This window comes from Sceloporus occidentalis, unplaced genomic scaffold (genome assembly GCF_023333645.1).
Source record: "Sceloporus occidentalis isolate IW3139 unplaced genomic scaffold, rSceOcc1.0.p SCAF_33, whole genome shotgun sequence".
Taxonomy (NCBI): Eukaryota; Metazoa; Chordata; class Lepidosauria; order Squamata; family Phrynosomatidae; genus Sceloporus; species Sceloporus occidentalis.
This window is the reverse complement of record NW_028317013.1, coordinates 8,945,334-8,963,790: the sequence shown is the minus strand read 5'-3', so window position 1 is coordinate 8,963,790 and position 18,457 is coordinate 8,945,334. Positions and strand designations below refer to the sequence as shown.

The 18,457-nt window shown below is 39.7% G+C and overlaps 1 protein-coding gene across 1 annotated transcript in view; it reads left to right on the top strand.

Moving 5' to 3' along the window:
- LOC149298400 (HEAT repeat-containing protein 6-like) overlaps positions 1–17,946 on the top strand; it is a 55,826-nt gene extending 37,880 nt beyond the window's left edge. Inside the window, exons 14-20 of the mRNA XM_089487570.1 lie at positions 261–347; positions 12,057–12,191; positions 12,771–12,893; positions 13,642–13,766; positions 15,902–15,998; positions 16,594–16,798; positions 17,411–17,946. Coding sequence (XP_089343696.1) covers positions 261–347; positions 12,057–12,191; positions 12,771–12,893; positions 13,642–13,766; positions 15,902–15,998; positions 16,594–16,798; positions 17,411–17,946 — 1,308 coding nt within the window. The remainder of the gene's footprint in view (positions 1–260; positions 348–12,056; positions 12,192–12,770; positions 12,894–13,641; positions 13,767–15,901; positions 15,999–16,593; positions 16,799–17,410) is intronic.
- The last annotated feature ends 511 nt before the right edge of the window (positions 17,947–18,457 follow it).

Here is an 18,457-nt window from a genome sequence, read left to right as displayed (position 1 = left end):
AGATGATTGTAGTAGCCATAATCCATTTTCTTCTTTAAGGAGAGAGTGAACATATCACATTTTGAACTGTAACAGATACTAGTGATGGTGACGGGTGGCACTAGAGAAGATGAATGAAAGTGAAGATTAAGGGAGATGGAACTTTTTCTTCATCACTTATGCTTGGATGATCCACCAAAAATGGTGAAGTGGCTTATTATATATATGTGTATATATAAATGTATATTTTCAAGTAATAATATTGGTCTCTTTTAATGCAGCTTTTAGAAGAGCTGGGAACAGGGATAGTTCAACAACAAAAGGCAGATTCTGCGGTCCCACTAAGTGAGAGGGTTGATGTCGACCAGGTAGGCTTTTCGTATATCTTCTTCATTATCCTCAAATAAGATAAATTGTGTATATAGATATAAAATTAGTGCAGCCCTACATTGTACATGGTTATCTGCATTAGGACATACTGTTAGCATTAAATTATATTTGATGTTGAACCAAAACAGAGCAATTTAGCAATTTTATAAAAAATTAGAGTTAAAATAAATAAACTTTCTTAAACACATTCTTATGTTCATTTATTAAAGACATAAACATATGTTGGAAAGTTGGTGGTGTTATATAACTGTTACAAATAACAATTTAAAAGGTAGACATTGGGATCTGTTTCTTTTTTATGGATTCACTTTGGTTTTGTGTACTTTTTTAATTGTTATTATTTTAATTAGTCTTTGCCTAAACTCTCACTTAAAAAGATTTTATATTTGTAATGTATTTGTTTTAATGGTTTTAAAATGAACGGTTGAATATAAAAAGTGGTATTTATTATAATCTTACCAAAATGTATGACTGTTTAAAATGTTACCCGTTACGAAATGCCACAGATTACTATAACATTCATTGTGACATCAATGTTTATGTATTGGAATATGAGTTTTTGGATGTGGTTGATTCTCCTCCACACAGTTAAATATTCTTTTAAGTTTATGATCTTTATACATGGTTTGTTTTATTTATAGTTGTTTTTACTGTTTGTCCTGTATATGGCCTGCCTTCTGGAATCCCTGTCATCTTTAACTCCTTCACAACCATAGAATTTACTGTTAAGTCATGTTGTATAGGTCAGGGCTCGACAAATCCCAGGCGCCAGGTCGCCATGGCGACAGAGAATTTTGTCCTGGCGCCTAGGTTTTGTCAGCCTCTTACATCCAGAAAAAATTATGGATGTAAGAGGCTGAGTCACCACACGGGGGCGCTGCTGCTGCTGCTGTCTGCCCAGGAGTCTGGGCAGACCAGCACAGCCACTCCGAGCCCGCCCCCGAGCCTGAGATCACTCCCACGGAGTGATCCTGTAGGCTGAAAACGCGGTTGCTGCAAAACCAGCAATCGTGTTTTCAGCTGCCACAGGCAGCTTCAGGGAAGGGGGTTGTGTGTTGTTTGGTTCCCCACACAAGTGTGGGGACCTGACCCAACACCCCCCAGCTGCCTGATCGCTCCATGAGAGCGACAGTGCAGCGTTAACCCCTTCAATGCCGCGATCGCGGCATTTAGGGGTTAATTCCCGTTTTGTACGGGGCTCTGCTGCTGGTGGTCTGCCAGGCAGACCAGCAACAGAAAAAACAAGCATGAGTGTGGAGAGCAGCCCAAACACCCCCCTGCTGCCTGATCGCTCCATGAGAGCGACAGTGCAGCGTTAACCCCTTCAATGCCACAATTGTGTATGACACATTCGTGGCATTGCAGGGGTTAACATTTGTCCCCACAAGCTTGTCAATGCTGTGCTCCAATGGAACATCAGCATCGAAAGAGTTAAAAAAACCCAAAATAAATAAATAAATAAATAAATAAATAAAAAAAAAACAGCACCGACCTGAAAGTCCAGGGTGCTTCCAGGTCAAATGCTGTGAGTTTAGTAAGTGGGCTGCTGATAATCAGATCACTCCTGACCAACTGTTAGTTTAAAAAAAATCCTGGCTCCTAACTTTTTTACCTAGCGCCTAGATTCACAACAAATTTGTCAAGCCCTGGTATAGGTTCCTTAGGACTTAAGGATGTACTGATACACAGAAATCATCTAAGCTATATCTCATACACCCGCACCCCTGCATGACAGACCACCTTAAGCCCTCCTACACAATCCCACTCCTGCAGCCTCCCTCAGAAGGAGGCCTCTGATTCCCTGCCCTCACCTCAGATAGGAACTGAAAGAAGAAGCATGGCTCAAAGGATGACTCTCAATGAATGGCAACGAGCTAGCTGCTCTGCTACACACAACATTGACCCGGTATCAGGTTGTTTACAAATTATTTAGCATAGATTCTCCCATGAACTTGCAGTGAGCTACCGAAAAGCTCTATTTACCTGTTTTGCACCTATCTATCTCCTCAGGGCTGTGGTATGGGGATTATGACCTAGGGATCTTTTAGCCATAATCCCACAGATGGTAGCTTTCCCCCATTGATTCCCCAGGCAAGCACACACCAAATATCTGAACGTGTTCGTTCTCTCATACTAAGCAGGATTGCTATTGTGACCACAATAACATCAGTAGAAGAAAACTAACCTGTCTCACAATGGTCAAAATCCAGCATAAATTCCCTATCAGCTGCCAGACAGCTCAAAGTGGAATTCTGCTTCACAATCGTAGGATCAAAAAGCAACAGTTATCCCTGTAGTAACTTTTCTGATACTTCTGGCTTTAAACACAAAAAGTCAGGCTCTGCTTTGATACCGAACATCAAGCAAGCTTTTACCTGTGTTTTCACTCACTGGGTGAGTCAGGGCTGCTTTAAAAAATTAGGCTTCCTGCCTAATCTAAGGGACTAGGGGACAAAACACCTTTTCTTGTAAAAAGCAAGCAAACTAAGACAAATCATAATTCAGGAGCATATACCAAAATGACAAGACAAGGCAGGGCAGGAGCCAAAGCGGGTAGTCAGACGAGCCGGGTCATACACAGGAACTCGGGAACAACAAAATGCACTTGGTAAGCAAAACGCAAGGACAAATGCAGGCTGCAGGCTTATATAGGGCAGAACAAGGTGGAGCTTCAAAGAACCTCCCACAGTGTAAAGGCAGAGAGCTTGGGGCAGGCTTGGGTTTGCCGGAAAAACGTGTATGAAAGGCACAGAGGTCGGCGGGAGCATGGACATCTGGGGCTGGTACCCAAGATCTCTTCCTCTGGGCCTTACCCCTTACAATGGACCAGATATTGAAGCCTCCCATGGAACAAACAAGAGTCGACAATGGAGCAGATTTTGAACTCCTACGTACACCGGATAGGGTTGAGGAGCGACTGTAGTAAAACGATTACAAACCAGGTGTTTCAGCAGCAAGACATGGAACACATTGTGTATGCGCATATTGGAAGGAAGCTGTGGCATAGGCGGAGGTGGAGATTTCTGGAGGACAACCAGACCTTCTCCCCGACCTGGTAGGGGCTTACAATTGGCCTGGAGATCCTGTGAATGCTGTAAACGTTGCAGTGCCTCTTGAACCTTCAACCATGTGGAACGGATATGCTGGAGATGATCCTCCAACGCCGGAATCCCTTTGGGAAGTCTGATATCCTGTAATTATCATGACAGGGGAGAGCTGGGTGGAGACCGAGACAGCACTGTAATGAGCAAATTCCTCCCAGGATGGCAGATCTGACCACTTGTTTTGATGGTCCGAGGCCTGATTGGCCCTTTCTGCAACCCCATTCGATTGCGGTTAGTAGGCCGAGAAAAAGGAGAGTTAGATACCAGGTGGTGCACAGAAGGCCTTCCGGAATCACCAGACAAACTGGCTACCTCAGTCGGACTTTGGGATCACCATGTAGATGATAGACCTCTTTGATAAAGACCATAGCTAAATCTTTAGTGGGTGGGAGCTTTTTGAATGGTATGCAGTGGATCATCTTAGAAAACCAGTCGACAACCGTGAGAACTGTTGGGTTGACATCTATGACAAGGTGTGACCAAAGCCTTTCACCATTGGGTATAGGTTGGAGAAGGCCCACTGGAAGGTAACGGGGTGATTTTAGTCAACAATATCTCTAGTCCTGGCCACCGGAATTGGTGGGAAACTGGCCAGAGAATGTGTTTTTTCTGGGATACCCTGTTGGCTTGGTATAATGATACCCTGAGGGAGTTTCAGCAGGTGCATCTACTTGAGCGGCCCATATTCTCTCCCTGACGGGAGATGTTTTGCTGGTACGTACGGTGGCCAATACTCCGACAGGTACGAGATCACATAATTAAAGCAGGATAGAAATAAGGCCCATCGGGCTTGCCTCGGAGACAAGCACTTAGCCTCAGACAGGTAAGTGAGGTTTTTATGATCCATGAGGATCAGATTAGCACAGAAGTTCCTTCAAGCAAATGCCTCCATTCTTTAAGAGCGAGTATTATGGCCAGCAACTCACGGTCACCAATTTCATAGTTTCATTACGCAGGACTTGGCTTTTTGGAGAAATACCCACATTATTATTATTTGTTTTATATAGCGCCATCAAGTTCCATAGCACTGGGCAACCAGAGTAATAAGGGGAATGGGAGGACTACAGTACCCAGAAAGATTATCAGAATTAGGGTTATTTAGTTTGGAAAAAAGACGGTTTAGGGTGGACTTTATAACTATGTATAAATATATAAGGGGGCAGTACAGAGATCACTCCCAGGACCTATTTATACCCAGGACTGTATCTATAACAAGGGGACATCCTCTACGGCTGGAGGAAAGAAGGTTTCTACACCAGCACAGACGGGGGTTCTTTACAGTAAGAGCGGTGAGATTATGGAACTCTCTGCCAGAGGAAGTGGTAATGGTAAACTCAATAAAAGAGTTCAAAAGGAGCCTGGACGTGTTTCTTGAAAGCAATAATATTACAAGTTATGAATATTAGATTAATAGGGACAGAACGTTGATCCAGGGATTTATTCTGGAATTTTCCCCCTGGTATGGGGCAATTGGCATCTGCTTCATAAGGGTTTTTTGCCTTCCTCTGGATCAACACAGTAGGGACACAATATGTATATAGGTTGAACTTGATGGTCTTTTTTGAACCCTATGAACTATGTTACTATGTTACAATGGGTGGACAGGACAAAACAAGTAGTATGTAACGTAACAATTACAGAGACGACAGGTGAAGAGGGCCCTGCTCAAACGAGCTTACAATCTAGAGATGGGTGCAACTTTCAGGAGTAGGACGTTGAGACAGAAGGGGTGTCTATTGCTCTCAGATGCATCAACCTCAAGTATGAATTCAGCCAAAAGAGCATTTGTGAGGTCATGTACTTGTTTTTCGACGAAAAGTTCCCCATTAAACGGGGGAGTGTTTAAATGGGGGGCATAAGGCATTTCTGGAGGGAGAGTGCTCTGTGAAATGCCTTTTAACCCCCTTAATACCACTCTGCCTCCAGAAATGCCGTTTTAACCCTCTATACGCCACTCTGCCTCCTGAATGCCTTAAACCTCCCTATATGCCACTCTTCCCCATAATATGCCTTTAACCCTCTAAATGCCAGAGTGGCATATAGGGGTATAAGGCATTTCTGGAGGCAGAGTGGCACATAGGGGGTCAAAAGGCATATCATGGGGCACAGTGGCATATAGGGTTAAAAGGCATATCATGGGGCACAGTGGCATTTAGAGGGTTAAAAGGCATATCATGGGGCACAGTGGCATATAGGGGGTATAAGGCATTTCTGGGGCAGATGTGCATAACTGGGGGGCAGGTTAGAAAATAGAAGGAAATAAAACCAAAATATTTTTCTCAATCATAGCTTTTATTTAAAAAAAATAGTTTAGATGAATTAACATTTACTGGTAAAACTTTTTTCCTATAGGGTCGTCTTATATTCAGGCTTTTTCTTTTTTTTTTCCTAAATTAATATTCAGATTTGGGGGGTCGTCTTATTATCAGGGTCGTCTTATAATCGAGCAAATACGGTAATTGTGCTGGTGTTTCCAGAAGTAGTTTGGCACTCTGTAGTGAGTGATGTTCCATGAGGGAAGACAATTTTTACGTGTTACTCACTTCAGCTCTCGGCACCCACACTCTGATTGTGCGTGGTCTACCGCTTCATAGGTGAGCTGTTGTTTCTCCTAAATGCTTCTGCTTCATAATAATAGCACTTTCAATGATATTGCAGGGCAGAAGTTTCAGGAACATACATCCTATGTCACGTTTAAAGCCTCAAAGCTATTCAGTATGGGCCCATTCCACCACCAATGTTTGACTATTGAGATGGCATGCCTATGTGCTTAATTTTATACACTTGTATGTGTTGAAACACCCAAACTCAGTAATTAAGAGTGGTGTTTGCATTGGGCCCCTTAACCCAGCATAGAGTTTGTCCAGCATCCCCAGTTCTGCTTACTAAAAGTGGCCATTTAGGTACAGGACAGTGAGCCAGGCTTCTTACCTATTATTAGTTTGTAAACCAGTTTACCAAACTCAACTACACTACAAGACAGACACACAAGTACATTGCCCTTCACTAATGCTAGCACTCTTGGTAAATACAAGCAAATAATGCTGTGGAAATATTGTCTTTGTTTAACCCATTGATCTTTTCACAAAATACACATGTTTATCCAAAAAAAAAAAAGGGAAATGTGTGGCACAATTATTGGCAACCTTTTAGTCAGTACTAAAATTAAAATGGTGCTACCTCCCTTTGCCAAGATAACAGCTCTGATACCCCTCCTATAATGCCTGATGAGGTTAGAGAATGGATGACAAGGGATCTGAGACCATTCTTCCATACAGATCCTTCAAATTTCCAGGTTGAGGCTGATAGACTCTTCTCTTCAGTTCCCCCTTAACAGTTTGTTAGTTCAAGTCAGGGGGCTGGGATGATAATGGTAGGACCTTTATTTTGTGGTCGGTAAACAATTTGTGTTGATTTTGATGTATGTTTTGGATCTTTGTCCTATTGGAGGATCCAAGCACGGCCCGTTTTACGCTTTCTGGCAGAGGCAGTCAAGTGTTCATTTAATATCTGTTTATATTTGAGAGTCCATGATGCCCTGTATCCTAACAAAATGTCGAGGTCCTCGGGCAGAAAAGCAGTCCCAAAACATTAAACAGCCAACACCATATTTAACACTAGACACAAGGTACATTTCCATATGGCTATCTCTCTGTGTGCCCTAAACCCACCTCTGCTGTTTACTGCCAAAAAGCTCTATTTTGGTTTCATCTGACCATAGAACATCATCTCATTTGATGTTCCAGTAGTGTCTGGCAAACTGAATACTGAAGTTTTTGGAGGCTTTTTTCTTGAAATCCATCCAAACAACTTGTGGGGATTGTCGAATTGTAGTCTTGGAGACTTTCTGACCTCAAGATGCAACTAACTTCTGCAATTCTCCAGCTGTGATCCTTGAAGATTTTTTGGCCACTCAAACCATCCTCTTCACAGTGCTTTGAGATAATATAGACACACATCCTCTTCCAGGTTGATTCATAACATTTACAGTTGACTGGAATTATTGCCCTGATGGTGGAAATGGCCATTTTCAATACTTTTACTATTTTCTTATTGCCTATTACTATTTTGTGACGCTCAACAACCTTTTACCGTACATCAATTATATTCCTTGTGATGAATGACTAAGGTATTTTGGCCCATGTGTTGCCTAAAATATGTGAAACAGGAAGTCAAGGTTGAACAATGGGAATATACTTCAAATATATGTTTCTCATGTGAATTCATAGGGGTGCCAATAATCACTGAACTCTTTTCTGAATGCCTTTACAACTAACCTTGATACACATTGGTTCAGGGTTCTCTTTTTTTTTTTTTAAACACTTATGCTGATGACACCTTATTTATCATTAAAAACCACATATATCTTAATCCATAAGGCTAAGTTTCCACTTGGGTTTTTCTTGCTAAAAACGCCAATTCAGCCACACGCCATTTTATTAGTGAGAAAACGCTGCGGCCAGATGTTAGCTGTTCTTCAATAGGAAATCGCACAGTGCCATATTCACTTGGCATTTTTCTGTTTGGCGTTTTTTCAGTCCTCTTTGGTGTTTTACTGCTTTTGGGCTCTGTGGCAGTTTTTCTAAATCGCAGAATGTTGACACTCTGGCGTTTTTTGCAAGGAAATCTTGGTGTTTTTCTCCAATAGAAGTCTATGGGAGAGAAAAAAACGCCATGAAAAAGCCATGTGGGTTTTGCCTTTGCGTTTTTTATGGCGTTTTTTCCACAGTTACAATGCAGAGTATCTGTGTGTCCTACGAGAAATAGGCTGCAAACAAACAGTTTCACACAGAACAAAGTTCATATTGAATTTTACACCATTTGGAACAAACGTGCCATTACAAACAAACATACCCAACTGGATCCTGCATGCCAAAAGCAACAGCAAACAATTTGCACCATCATTTGGGGCCAATCTTCCTAGAGGAGCAGACATTCGGAATAAAGCATGCCTTACAAACCACAGAAAAGAGACAAAAGGGTCCGCCGGGGCATGTTTAAGTAGAACTCTACCAAGGAAATGACATCAGGAGGGGGCAGATACTTGCCATTTATCCTAATCCCTTTTAGCTGGGTGACAATTCTAACGTGTAAAGGCTGGAAAAACTGCCTAAGGTCCAAAAAGCAATTTCCACAGAGAGGCTAAAACGCCAGAAAAAACGCCAAAACGCAGGTAAATGCAGTTGCAGTTTTCTTGGCGTTTTTCCTGGCGTTTTCCATCAAGAAAATAACGCAGGACAAAAACCCAAGTGGAAACCTAGCCTTATACCAAAATTAGGATACTACCAATGCGTAAAAGGGTATAGTTTAACTTGGAATACCTGGTCATCTGCCTTTCAAGCAAACTAGACTATATCTACCAGGACAGTTTCAGCCCATTAATTAGGACACCATTATTTAAGAAATTAAACTGATGTTATTTATCCAGGGCCGGCCCGACAATGGAGCCGAGTGGGGCAACCGCTCCAGGTGGCACTTTTGAAGCGGCGGCACTTTGCCGCCCCAAGCCCTTTTTTTTTTTTTTTTTTTTTAAAGCGAAAGAGAGAGAAAGGGGCACCGAGTGGTTTTCGCTTACCACGCTGTCAGTACCCGCTCGGCGCCCCCTCTCTCTCCTCTGCGGCGAGTCTCCCTGTTCGGTCTCAGTGCCGGATTGTAATGCTGAGCGCTGGAAATCTTCCGGCACTCAGCATTACAATCCGGCACTGAGACCGAACAGGGAGACTCGCCGCAGGACTGCTGAAAGGTAAGTACAAGGGGGGGGCGGCAGGGATGGAGGGAGAGGAAGGGTAGATAATGGGGGGGCGGCAGGGACGGAGGGAGAGGAAGGGTAGATAAGGGGGCGGGCGGCATTTTAAAATTCGCCCCAGGCGGCATTTTGCCTTGGGCCGGCCCTGTATTTATCACACAACACATTTTGGCTAATATGTTGTGCTGAAGGGGGATGTATTACTAGGGATTCCCTGCTTACCAAAGCTCTGCAAATTTACTTCCCACCTGTCTTTGTCAAGAGTCCAGTGTTCATTGTGTCACATTAGTGTCTTGTTAGGGTGAGCTGGTGTGAGTTGCCCTACAAAGAATCAAGGTTTTATGTGATCGCACACAACAAAGAAAGAGATCAGTGCACACCTTGCAAATTCTAATCAAAAGCACATGTCTAAAGCATAAATATTGGGGATATACAGTTGGGTCCAGAAATATTTGGACACTGACACATGTTTTGTTATTTTGACTGTTTACCAAAATAAGTTCAAAATCAATGAATATGGGTTTAAAGTGCAGTCTCTCAGCTTTAATTTGAAGGTATTCACCTTCAAATTCAGGAAGGAAGGAAGGGTTTAGGAATTACAGCTCTTTAATATGTAGCTCGCTTTTTTCAAGTGACAAAAGTAATCGGACAATTAACTGAAAAGCAGTTTCCTGGACAGGTGTAAGTTATTTCTTATCAATTAAGCAGGTAAACGGTCTGGCATTCGCTTTTGGAAGTTGTTTCTATAAACCCACAACATGCCGTCAAAGGAGCTCTCAATGCAAGGGAAACAGACTATCCTTAGGCTGAAAAAAAATAGGAGTGACCAAATCAATAGTTTGGTACATTCTGAGAAAAAAATGCACTGATGAGCTCTATAACACAAACAGGCCTGGACTTCCACAGTAGACAACAGTGGCGGAAGATCGTAGAATGCTTTCCGTGGTGAAGAAAAGCCTCTTCACAACATACAACCAAGTGAAGAACACACTCCGAGGGTTACCCATATCGTTATCCAAGTCTACCATAAAGAGAAGACTTCAGGAGAGCAGAAACAGAGGGTTCACCACAAGATGCAAACCATTCATAAGCCTCAAGAATAGAAAAGCCAGATTAGTCTTTATCAAAAGACATCTATACAAACCAGCCCAATTCTGGAACAGCATTCTTTGGACAGATGAAACTAAGATCAACCTGTACCAGAATGATGGAAAGAATAAAGTATGGAGAAGGCTTGGAATGGCTCATGATAGAAGGCCTACCACATTTGTCCTAATAGACGCATTTAAATATACTACCAAAACAAGTTGGACATAATTTTAAACCTTTACCCCTCTAGTTTAAGACTAACATGAGGAAATATTACTTTACTGAAAGGGTAGTGGATACATGAGATAGCCTTCCAGCAAAAGTGGTAGATGTTAATACAGTGAAGGTGTTTCAGCAAGCATGGGATAGGCATAAATCTAAGATAGATATAAGATAAGGCCAGGGACTAAGGAAAGTATTCAGAGATTGGGCAGACTAGATTGGCCGAATGGTTCTTATCGTCCTTTACTTTCTATGTTTCCAATGGCACTGGGCCACTAGTGTTTATTAATGATGTGACAGAAGACGGGAAGAAGGCGGCGTCAGAGTGATTTCTAAAGTCTGTTAGGGATATATTGCCTACTTAGATTCAGATTAAATCAGCGAAGTTGATTTGACGGCACTTCACAGATGAACAGTTAGCCAAAAAAAAACTGTGAAAGCAACCCTGGAATGGAATATTGTGCAATCAACTGATCTCAACCTGATCGAGCATGCATTTAATTTCCTGAAGACAAAACGTAAGGCAAAACTAAAGATAACTGCAGTAAAGGCCTGGCAAAACACCACAAATGAGGAAACCCGGTGTTTGGTGATGTCCATGCGTTCCAGACTTCAAGCGGTCATTGCCTGCAAAGGATTCTTGAGCTAGTATTAAAAATGAACATTTTATTTATGATTTTGTTGATTTGTCCAATTACATGTGAGTCCCTGAAATAAGGTGACTGTGTATGAAAATGGTTGCAATTCCTAAACATTACAAACGATATTTTTGTTTAACCCCTTGAATTAATGCTTAACGTCTGTACTTCAATTGCATCTTGGTTGTTTCATTTCAAATCCATTGTGGTGGTGTACAGAACCAAAATTAGCCGGTCTAAAATTTAGGTAACTACAACCTCCATAACGTAACATATAATACTGTCATGATTTATTCAACAAAATAATTTAAAAAATTAAAGACAAAATGGAGAAGCCATGACTGAAAAGTTAAGTACACCTTATGCATGCATAGAAATGTTGATGCTATGTAGCAGACATGTGCTGGTAATCAAATGATTAATTGATCATCAGCAAGTGTGACCACCTCTGTAAAAACCGGTCTGGAGCATTCAGGTGTGTTATCGCATTGCCAAAAAAGAGATGTATATAGTGTGTGTGTGTGTGTGTGTGTGTGTGTGTATGTATATGTATATATATATATATATATATATATATATATATATATATATATATATATATATATATATATATATATATATATATATATATATACACCAAATATAGATTTCTCTTCTGTTCACTTTTCGCATTTTGTTAAATGATAAAAAAAAAATTAAAAGCATTGTATGTATGTGTGTGTGTATATATATATATATATTATTTTAACTACATGGTTCACTGGAGTAGTTAATTACATTTAAACATGTAAAACTCTATCTGTATGTCTTGTAGGATTTAGACATGTATAACCGAAATATTTAAAATGATCTGTTCATTGAAAGATGGAAAACCTATTTTTAATGCAGGCTTCAACGTTATGGAACATGATCCTAAGTGGCCCTCTGTCAGTGGCACTGCAAAATGAACAGCATCCTACCCTTCAAGCAAGTGCTTGCGATGCATTGTCAACGGTCTTGCCAGAAGCTTTTAGTAGTTTGCCTGTGAGTATATATTTATGTGTTAAAGCAATATTTGTTGGGTGAGATTATAAGCGGGCAGTACTGTCCCCAAATAATTGTTTGCTTGTCTTTGTAACACCTCTTTAAACTTTGGGCTAGGATTTACTCAACTAATCCCATAAGTATGAAATTAGATCGTTATACACAGACGTAAATATTGATGATAGCATTTTAGACATAGACTTTTTATACCTTTTTTAAATGTCTTGTTAATCCTTGAACCACAGCTGATATGAAAACTACCGGTAATTTACATTAATCCTTTAAACTTGTTTCTGTTCTTTGATTTACTATGTGGTTTTTGTTGTAAACAAAGCTAGTATCAATCTGTCAGGTTTGTGATAAATTAAAAACTACATTCCATTTTTATATGTAACTGGATTCCATGTTTTAGTTTTGTAGTCACTCCAGTTCTAGAAAATCTTTCATGTCATTAAGATCCTAACAAGTTTTTTGTTTTCTACCTTAATGTGTTACATTATTTATCAATGCTGAATCTGATCTGCCATTAGGTATCTTAATGTCAAATGAATGCTGTCTCTATTGATTCTTAAATTTCAGGATGATCGTCAAATCCTTTGTATAACATTGTTGCTTGGCCTGAATCACAGTGAGAATCCTCTTGTAAAAGCAGCAGCGGCACGAGCTCTTGGGGTATACATCCTATTCCCTTGCCTCAGACAGGTTTGTACTTTGTTAGGAACATCATTGCTTAGTCATCACTCCAATACTGATATCTTTATATCCCTATACATTGAATCTCTGGCACATAAGGTACCAAGAAGAAGCCATTTCTTCAAATATTTCCCTGGGTTCTAATGAACTCACACATGAGACTGGACTGTGCATTCCCAGTGTGTATTTTCTTGAAATACTGTTTGTTTCCACATAGTTTTGTAGAGCACAAAATAAATTTGTGCCGTTAATAATACCCCACTAAAAATAATACTCTGAAAGAAAAAACCTCTCCGAATTTCATCCAAACGGAAAAGTCAGGAAAAATAACTAGTTTGAAAAAGAACGCAGCAAAAAACAGAACAAAAACTTGTTTCAAATTGTTCTGCTCACTGTGCACAAGACTACAGATAAGCCATCATTGGTAAATCCTGAAACTGGGCTGATGAAGGTCTCAAGCAACAAAACAGTTATGGAGGGATCCAGTGAAGGTCAAGGAGTTTTCCTTTCTCCTCTTCTCCTGTAGTGTTTTTAGTGAGAAGTTGAAATAGTAGAGCAAAATGATAATTCAGCTTTCAAATGGTCCTGCCAAAACAGTTATACTAACTGAAAACTATAAAAAGCTATGAAGTTATAAAACCTCTTTATGAAGAATATATGTCCTTCATATCTATATACCAGGTCATATAAATGACTTGCAGCCAATGTGTAAAGAACTGAAGTCATAATACTTGTATTTCTCTTGTTCATGTTTTAGGATGTAATGTTTGTGGCAGATACTGCCAACGCCATATTGATGTCTCTTAATGACAAATCACCAAATGTTCGTGCCAAGGCTGCCTGGTCGTTGGGTAATTTAACCGACACGCTAATTGTTAATATGTAAGTACTATATTTAATTAGCATAAGCCATTTAATAATACAATTAAGAGCTATGTAATCTAAAAGGAAACATGTAAGACCACTGGGATTTGAATTTCTTTCTGAATGTAGCTCCCAATATCCCTGAGTTCAGTCAAAGATTATTCTTTAACCCCTTACAATGAAGCAAGGGATCAGTCCTCTCGTAGTAACTACGTGCTACAAATCTTATACATTTAAAAGTACATGCGTCATGTATAAATATTGTCATATTTGTATATTGGTGTGTGTACATCACTACATTAAAGTACTTCAATACAAAGTGTTCAGTGATATACAGCTCCCAACCCAAATATCAGTTGAGACTTGATGAAGGGTGAAAACAAAAGTAAAGCATCCTGGTGTATGGAATACCGTCCCCCCTAATGGAGCAACCATGAACCACGTAAATCCCCTGAAGCCTTTTACAATTGCCCCTTCGCCTCCAAATATCTTACTGATCAGAGGCTTTATGGGAGAGGGACAACCACTCGAAGTTTTAGCAGACCGCAGCTGGTTCGCAATCCACCCAAGAGTTCCAGGGGAATATTGCTGTCGGCCGTGAGTGGTGTTCCGCAATTCCTCACCTGCCAGCAGTTAAAGCAAGAATTGCAGGGAGCAGTGAATAGCAATAGGGACAGTCTTATAACTGCTGTGTTACACGCCACTGGGCTGAATCAGTGTAAATTTTCCACAAAAACGCAAAATGTGTACAAAAAATGCAGCCTAGTTCTTGCCAAATACAGTATTTGGTTGCTTATAAGACGACCCCCCCAAAATCTAAATATTTAGTAAAAAAAAGAAAAAGCCTGAATATAAGATGACCCTATAGGAAAAAAGTTTTACTAGTAAATATTAATTAATGTAAACTATTTTTTCATATTTAAAAAAGTTTTGTTTTTTTATTTCCTTGTATTTGCCAACCTTCCCCCCCCTCAGTTATGCACATCTGCCCCCAGAAATGCCTTATACTCCCCTATATGCCACGCTGCCTCTCTGATATGGCTTTATACCCTCCTATATGCCACTCTGCTCTATGAAATGCCTTTTAACCCCCTATATGCCACTCTGCCTCCAGAAATGCCTTATACCCTCCTATATGCCACTGTGCCCCATGAAATGCCTTTTAACCCCCTATATGCCACTCTTCCTCCAGAAAAGCCTTATGCCCCCCATATAACACGCCCCCCAACTTACCAGTGCTTCTGGATCCCTGTTGTCTAATGGGGGCAGCGGGTGGAAGGTCATGTGACTGCAGTGCTCAGTCATAGAAGCCCCGTTGGAAGTGCCAGCAGCGATGCGCGTAGACAACCTCCGCTGCTGCCGGCACTTCCACCGGGGCTTCTATCACCGAGCGCCGGCGAAAGTGCCGGCAGCGGTAGAGGTTACCAGACAGGAGGATCCAGGTCCCCTGCAGCGCCGTGGGGGATCTTAGTCTTGCAGTCAGACCTCCATTTTCAGAGCACCTGCTCTGGGAAAAAAAAACTAGTCTTATAATCTAGCAAATACGGTACATTATAAACGTTTGGTGGGGAAATAGCTGTATGAAATGTGGTATAATGACCCATTTCAATAACCCTATGTTGATTATTTTACAGACACACATAGTTTTGGAATCTGCAAGCACTGTCAGGTCTACAGTTCTAGAATATTTAAAAGCATTTTGAAAACAGAGCTTTCAAAATGTGCTCCTTCGAATATTGGCTAACTACAGGTAAAAAAATAGGTTTATAAGATTTAAATAGGTTTCCAAACTCTAGAAAAGTAAACATTTTCAGCATTTTTTTTCACCTACATTAGCCATATACATGCATTATGATGGGTTAAACTTTTTTCTTAATTTGTCTATGAATATGGTTGTAAACAAATGCCACTGGTAACCTAAGTGTAAAAGAGGGACATTACATCTGAATAAAGTCATTGCAAAATACCAAAATATGATTGCATCCTTAAGTATAAAGATGTGCAAGCCTTTGCCATTAAGGAGTTAATACTTATTATTACATTTTGTGTGTGTTTTTTAAACACAAAGCCCTCTTATGTGCCTGCTTTTCTCTGTCGATTCTCTATATAAAGAGAACGTGAACGTGTTATAGTAACAAGCCTTTTTTTTGCAGGGATAATTTGGGGCTCAATTTTCAAGAGGAATTTTCTGACATGTTGCTGCTAAAAATGTTGAAATCGGCAACCGAAGCTTCCAAAGACAAAGATAAGGTAGTGAAATCATAATAATTTTGATACTGGAGAAGTCATTATTAGTTGCATTTTCAGTTGAATTTGGGGAAACCACTGGAAGCATTCCTTGTGTTGGGCTATTTCACTTGCTTGTCCCTTTTTGTGACCTCCAGAAATGGTACATAAAGCCTTTTTCCTGACAGCCCCTCCAGCATTTATTGGATGTGTCTGGAAATATTAGAACTACCCTCGTTTAACCCAAATAATATTGAAATAACACCTTTAAATCATTTGTCTGTGCCCAACTCATCTAAAACTCTGGGTATATCTTTTGAGTCTTGTATCATTCATCCTCTTCTCTTGTGATCTATAGCTCTGTCTCCAATTGAACAACAATTGTCCTTTCCTGTGTACCCGTAACCATGACAGTTTGATATTATCCATTTTGGGTTCTGGGAATACATTTATTTTGTTTGTTTTCTGATACCTTTATACATTCACATTATTTAGCCTCTCCAAATTTAGAATAAACCAGTGTAGTTTAAGTATCACAATAGGCAGGTTTCGGATATGAAGCCAGAAATATTGAATTAGTCTCCACTGGTGTAAACAAAACACTTGTCTCTATTTCTAGATCAAAAGTAATGCTGTCCGAGCTTTGGGAAATCTGCTTCATTTTCTGCAACCTTATCATATCATAAAGCCTACGTTTTATGAAACAATTCAAAGTTCTATTCAGTGCCTTATTGCAGCTGTGCTTGGAGATGGAACTATGAAAGTGAAGTGGAATGCATGCTATGCATTGGGAAATATATTTAAAAACTCAGCTTTACCTCTAGGTGAGTAACAAACTATATACTTAATATTGTATTGTAAATTGATCTAAGTAAAACCTATTTTCCCATGTACCTTACTGGATTTTGGATATTTGGTTTTGTTTTTACCTTAAGTTAATAACTATAAGAACATAGAGTAATTGGTTTTTTTTAGAATAGCATTAGATGCAGCCTATACAAATAAAAATCCATGAACAATTTATTTTTTTTAAAATTTTTATTGTAAAATTTTCCACAACAGCCATTCTGAATACAAAGAAATTAGATCAGTGAGAAGAAAGAGGGCGCTAATAAAACAAAAATGGCGCTCTCAGTTATCACAAAAATATATAATCAAAATTTCCTAAACATCCATTTCTTTGTTCAATATCCAGGTTGTAACCAACAAAAATCCATGAACAATTTATAAAGAAAACATTTTAATTTGAGTGCTTGTGTCATTATAAATTTGACCAAACAGTTGCTCATTTTGTCTTTCTATATACTAAGCTGCACCTGCTTATTTAAACAAACGGGGTTCCCCTCATTTGTGGGGTGTGGGTTTTTGATGTAGAACCTTGTGCAATTGACTTGTTTTTCTTAAAACCAAATCTAACCTAAATGTGTCGGTTACAGGTAAATCTGAATGGACGGCAGATGCTTATAGTGCTCTCACCTCTGTTGTGAAATCATGCAAAAATTTCAAAGTGAGAATAAAATCAGCAATGGCTCTTTCCATACCAATGAGTCGAGAACAATATGGAACCACTGAACAGTACTGCGATATCTGGAATTCTTTAGTTACTGCCTTGGAAAACAGTGAAGATACAGAAGATTTTATGGAGTTTAAGTATTGTTCAAATCTTCGTGCACAAATTTGCCAGGCTTTAATGCATATGCTAAGCATGGCAAACCTCAAAGACCTGCCTTGTATTAGAAAAACTTTCTCTGAGAAAGAGAGCACAATCAGAGGGTACATTTTACAGTATGCGAAGTCTGGAACTGGAGGGGATGAAACACAAGAAGAGTATCTGAAAGGAGTTAAAATGATTCAGAAGGCAATAGATAATGTTCATAGTGTCCATGATCATAATCTGGGAGATATAAATCTGCCCGCTGAATTTGCTTTTTTAGAATCAATTTTAAAGAGTTGTGAAAAAGAAATTGTATAATAGTGGGTCTTGTTTTTTTTAATTTATTATACATTTTTACTTTTTCCTAAAGAGTGACTATGCCTCCATTTTAGTGGCATTGTTATCCATGATCTAATATGATTTGAACTAACCTTTCGGAGTGAATGGTTAAAGCATTTTTATTTTTAACAGAAATTAATATGGAGAGAAAAAAAGTACATGATGTGTTAAATAAAAAAAATAATAAAATTTTACGATATGAAATTGTATAACAATCGCGTCATTAATATATACCTACTATATTATTGCCATGCTGCTAATATATTTGCTACTGTTACACTTCGTGGCTAGAAGTAATGGGAATCGCACTTATAGTACCTTAACAGTTTTGATAATAGATTCATCAGCAAATATTGTTTTTCTCTTCAACATGGTTACATGGTAAATAGACCACAATAGTGTTGGGAGATACCCAAGGAGCCTTTTTAAAAAGCCAAGAAAGGTCACAAAGGGCTCTGCCTCAGGGTACCCCTGTTCCTTCACCCAACAC